Here is a 5,615-nt window from a genome sequence, read left to right as displayed (position 1 = left end):
GTGGCATATTCATAAATCATGAAGATACAGTTCAGTACTGAAGCTTAACCAGTACATGCTGCCTGTGATAAGCAGATCACTTTTACATGGCTCACTGACAAAGTAAATGCTTATTCCCTTACTGGCTGAGCAGGGAACCTCAGGCTCAGTAAAAGTAAATCTTAATGTCTGATACTAAATACTGATTCATCTGGTCTCCTTTGTATGTCGTGTCTGCTGTGTGGCTTACATTTTCAGGAGGTTACAAAGACTACTAGAGATTATGAGATAACATTTGGCAGGCAAGACATGATTATGTCATGATTAGAACTGTGACTACCCACAGCATGCTGCATTTTAAGGAATGATTGACAGCACCCACAGATTGGAATTGGATTATAGAACATCTGTTTCAATAGGCACGTTCACGGAACAGGCAAAGAATACAAGGGAGCATTTATAGAAGTAAAGCTGATTCCTGGATTAGGAGTGAGGAAATAATTAAATCAGGTAACTATGTAGCATCCACATTTTCCTGAGAATGCAATATTTTGTGTATGTGTGATATCTGGACTGAAAAACCTGGGGTTAAGCAAAACTAGCAGATTTCAATAATCCCCAAATCCTTGCTTGTAAAATGTTGTTCCATGTAGATATAAATTCCTGTTGTTAGGAGTTCATTATTACAATTTTTAAAGGCAGTCAGTTTGAGAGACTTGTCCACGACTGTATAGTGTAAGAGAAGGGGAGCTGGCATTTAGATCATGTCTCCACATTTATGTTATTTATTTTTAGATTTATATCCTCACAATACAGTCATTAAAACATACACAATAAATCTTCTATAATCAATTATAAAATTTAAAATAATCATCTGTATGAGCAGACTAAAACAAAGAGCATCTTGATTTTTGGCTTCTCAGTGGGAGCCCAACAATGCTAAGTCATCCATGTTCTCTTACTAGGATTGCCAACCTCCAGGTGGGGCACAGAGATACTCTGGAATCTGCAAACAACTCCTCAACAAAATGTCTGTTCTAGAGGGTGGGGTCCATGGAATTATATCCTGCTGGAGTCCCTCCCCTCTCCAAACCCCATGGTCTCTAGGGTCCACTCCCAATTTTCTAGGAATTTCCCAACCCAGAGTTGGCAACCATACCTCTCATCTTTGAATTGCCAGAGCAATAAAATAAAATGTAAATAATGAAGGAAAACATTTATTAAATGAGTGAGTCATTGGATTAATCTGGTACTAAATAAAATATCTTCTGATGAATAATTGAATTATCTAAAGTAATATTCACGTGTGTATACACACATAACACAAATACATGGATCTCTAGCCCTTCCCTTATTTTTACCTGATAGGAGCACCTTTGGCCTGTGCTGGTCTCAACAGTACTGTTATGGTTGTGGCAGTTTCATTAAGAATGAATTCAATCCCTTCATAGTCAGGTAGAGTAGGAGCTGGTTAACAGAAAATCAAAATCAAACAATAAATTTCAATTTTATATTAATTTGCACATCTGCCTACAATTTTCATAACATTATAACATTTCTGAAGTCTTTGTACAAACAACAATTGCCACCTCTACCTGATGTGTTCTTTGGGCTGTTAGTTAGAAGTGTACCTCTAGCCATAACTGTAACAACTGTAAAACTGATCAGAGAAAAACAAATACATCCAACACCAACCGCAACTTACCAGACCATTCACACTTCCTATATCCCTCTTTAGAGGTTACACCCAAATGAAATCACAGCCCACGTGTGACATATACCAAGCATTTCATTTCAATTGGATACCTGTACATTCCGGGTTCTGGCTTTCATGTATGGCAGCTATATGGAAAATCCTCATATTACCTATTCCACCAAACAGCACCCATAACAGGCAGAGCCATTGGGATCAGAAGTCCAGTTAGACCAGCATACTGCCTCACATTATGGCCAACCAGTTGCCCTGCAGACATAGAGGCTGCGGCTTTCCCCTAATGTTGCCTCCGCACACTGGTATTCAAAGGGTTGTTGCCTCTGGATACAGAGGTTCCTTTTGGTCAAAATAGCTCATAGTGATGTATCTTGAATGCATTGTGGAGCTGTGTGCATGCAGTTGGCAAGCTACCTGTTCATTTGGCCATAATATCTGAAGAAATCTGTGTCAATAATACTGTTATCCCCTGGCTTGCCTAAGGGCCTTACGATAAGTATAAAAGTCAGCCCACATAGCAATCCAAATTGTTTTTGTTACATTTCAGAAAACATGCATCCACCATGCACTGTGGAATTTATGTTATATTCTCTCTCTTCCACTTTTCAGTCAGACCTGGTTCCTAAAGCAAGTTACAATGAAATCCAACTGAAAGTACAACAACAAAACATTCAAATTTTAGAACTATCCCAAGTTTACAGAGCTGATCCTAATAAAGACATTTAAATTACTATCATACCTGTTAATCATTTTAATGATTATTTTAATGGCTTATTTTAATGAAGAAAATGGCTTTTCAATACCTGAAGGAGTCTTAAAGCAGCTTACAATCAACTTCCTCTCCCCACAACAGGCACCTTGTGAGGTAGGTGGGGCTGAGAGAGCTGTGGCAGGACTGCTCTGTGAGAAGGTCACCCAGCTGGCTGCATATGGAGCAGTGGGGGATGCAGCCTGGCTTGCCAAATGCAGCCTGGCTTGCCGCTGCTCTTAACCACTACACCAAGCTGGCTCTGATCAGTGTTCTTAATAATGAGAGCAAACTGGACAAATATCCCTTTTCCAGTAGGAAATTCCACTGAAAGGGTGGCTTTAAGACCAACCATCAGGTATAAACTTGCATATGTGCACACAGTTCTTCAGGGGGAGGGAGAATTCTTCTGGTAAGCATATATTTACATTGATATCACCCTGCTCTGCTGTTTTCTTAGAGACAATGTCTTTCTCCCTCTCTCACACATATACATGTGTGTTTGTGCGTGAGAGATCTCTCCCAGAAAGTCCCCCCCCCCCAGTCCCTCACCAACAGTGACCATGGACCTGACAACTCTAAGAGAAAGGTTGCCATGCAATTGCCAGAGATATCACAAAGAGAAAGGGCCACACTTGCACAATTGCCAGTGCTGATGTGCTTCTATCCCATTCCCCCTTGAAGCTCTTTGGTGAGTCTCACCTATAAAGCTAGCTGGACAAAGAAAAACCATCAGTAGTAATGCTGAAGCAAAGTCAACTGTTCTGGCTGCTACCTACCTTCCTCAGCTTGGCCTTGTCCAACAGTATCCACTGACTTAGCCGAAGGATCTCCCTCCAGTTGAGGGGAATTGCAGATGGGGCTGATTGGCAAAGTCAAGTTGAGGGAAACATCAGCTACAACATCTGTTTTTGTTGTGGCACCACCACTGTTGGTTTGTTCTTCTCTGGATGGTCCCAAATGCAGCCACCAGTAGCCAATGACCCTCCAGGAATTTCTCAAATGATCATAATGGCCAGTCCACCCTGAATGCTGCAGTGTAGACTATCTGAAGTTTCTAAACATTCTTCAAAAGTAGTACAACATAGACTGCTATGCAATACTTCCATCTAGTTATCACTAAATCATGCAACTTAAAAAAAAGTATACTCCACCGTTCCACTAGCTATAAAAAAATATCTGTCTCAGATTTTGAGAGTGTTCTATGTAAATGTTTCAAAATGTTTCATGTAAACCGCCCAGAGCCATAGGGAAGGGTGGTATAAAAACATAAATAAACAAACAAACAAATAAAAGCAAACAAAAAGACAAACAACAATCAGCCATGGCCAAGAAACATCCATTCTCCCTCTTACACTGCATTCCAGGAAGGGAAATCAACACATTTTCTTTGGTAACAGAAAATAACTGATGAATAACAAGAACTGCAGAGAAACAGAATGACTGTAATTGGATCTTTCATTAGCGCAAGAAAAAGAGAAACTGCTTACTCTTTGAAGTAGCTAGCATGCGCTCATGCATTCCTACCATTTGGTACGCATGGTTGATTTCATGTAGATCATGGATTCCCAACCAGGGTTCCAGGGAAACCAGGGGTTACATGAGAGTTACTTAGGCTTTCCCAGATGTTCAGGTGGCCACTGACATCACTGGATGTCACTGGAGCCCACTCCCCCTTTTACCCTACAAGCCTAGTCTCTTTCTCCACAAAGGAATTATTGATTGGCTCCAGTATCTTACTTCCGTGCTTATTTCTCTGAAGGGGCATGTCACCCTTTACAGAAATATCTGTGGTTCCTCCATTATCAAAAGGTTGAAAAAGGCTGATGTAAATGACGCGCAAGATGATAACAAAATTGAATATTCATTTAAGATTTTGAATTAGCGTCCACATGGTTTTTCCTACAAAGAAATAGATTTTTTGGGGGGGAGGGGGAATACCCAGTCTACTCCTTGAGTCTTTTAAATGAAACTGTTACCATTTCCAAGTCTGCGCCTGAGCAGCAAAATGGCTTGGCAGTTTTATAACAGCATTTTATTATACCGTGCATACTTTAAGGATCTTATTTCCAGGTATCTAAATACAAGTACTTGAAGCCAACTCTCTCTATGCACATTCATTTTTTTAAGGTCAAGAGTGGTGGAAAAAAATAACTGAGCAGTGAGGCAAGAAACTGGCAGAAAATCAAGCATGCTGTTTAAAAGATGAACACCATGTGTGTTATAGAAAACACGGGAATATATTAATCTAAGTTTTGGCTATGAACCTGCAATGCTGTAACAGTTATTTTCAATTGGTGTGTGGGGAAACCCTATCAAAGTTCCTCCATTTGAAGATAATGCCAGACAATCTTCAAATAACATGCTCAGTATCACTGGCCTCTCCCCCTGAACTCCATGCTACAGTCTCGGAAGCCATTGGTTCATATAAACTGAGAGTAAGGCTCAACAGGCTTTACTAGCATCCTGAATCAAATCCGTTGGGAACACTAAAATGCACTCCAGAATCTTTTATAGGAGTTCCACAGCAGATGTTCAGGGGCTCTTGGGTCTACCAACTGTTGTGGAAGTACTCTCGGAAGGTAGCGTATTTAAAGTAGAACAAGGGAAAAAACAACAACCCAAACACACACAAAGAATGCTCATTTTCCAGAAAGAACTAATTTCTACAGCCTCGGTTATGTGTAAACTGCTTCGCTTTGCTGGATAAAGGTCATAGCGTTTCAGACATTTCTTTCAAAGACCAGAATAGTTCAGACCAGAATTATCAGAAATTTCATGCATTAAGGAATTTGACAAAGAAGGTCACCAAGTAATTAAATAACTTCATTTTTTCCAGTAAACAAACATGAAAAGTACATTATCCATTTGAATGGATTAGAATTAATTAGCGTCTTTATTTAAAATCTATTTTCATGATGTAATCAGATATCTAGTAAAAGCTTCTAATGCTGCACACACAGCTTTGTATATAAAGTAGATTTATAATCCCAGGAGAAAAGGAAAGAAAACAGGGGAATATTTCTTAGTAAGATCATCAAATATTCTACCCTTAACAGGAAGTTCCTGGGAAATGACATATTTTCTAGAAGTTGCATGTCAAGCATATCATGAGATCTGCATAATACCCAATAAATCTAGGCATGATTTGGGGTGGGGAGGGACCTCAGCAGTGTA

The 5,615-nt window shown here is 39.7% G+C and overlaps 1 protein-coding gene across 21 annotated transcripts in view; it reads right to left on the bottom strand.

Annotated features, from left to right (window-relative positions):
* PTPRK (protein tyrosine phosphatase receptor type K) overlaps positions 1 to 5,615 on the bottom strand; it is a 533,907-nt gene that overhangs the window by 100,218 nt on the left and 428,074 nt on the right. For all 21 annotated transcript variants that reach the window (XM_077353420.1, XM_077353429.1, XM_077353439.1 and 18 more), the window contains one exon: positions 1,341 to 1,446. In XM_077353420.1, the coding sequence (XP_077209535.1) occupies positions 1,341 to 1,446 (106 nt within the window). The remainder of the gene's footprint in view (positions 1 to 1,340; positions 1,447 to 5,615) is intronic.

The sequence above is a fragment of the Paroedura picta genome, chromosome 1 (assembly GCF_049243985.1).
Source record: "Paroedura picta isolate Pp20150507F chromosome 1, Ppicta_v3.0, whole genome shotgun sequence".
Lineage (NCBI taxonomy): Eukaryota > Metazoa > Chordata > Lepidosauria > Squamata > Gekkonidae > Paroedura > Paroedura picta.
The sequence above is the reverse complement of the archived record's forward strand: the minus strand, read 5'-3'. Positions and strand labels throughout refer to the sequence as shown.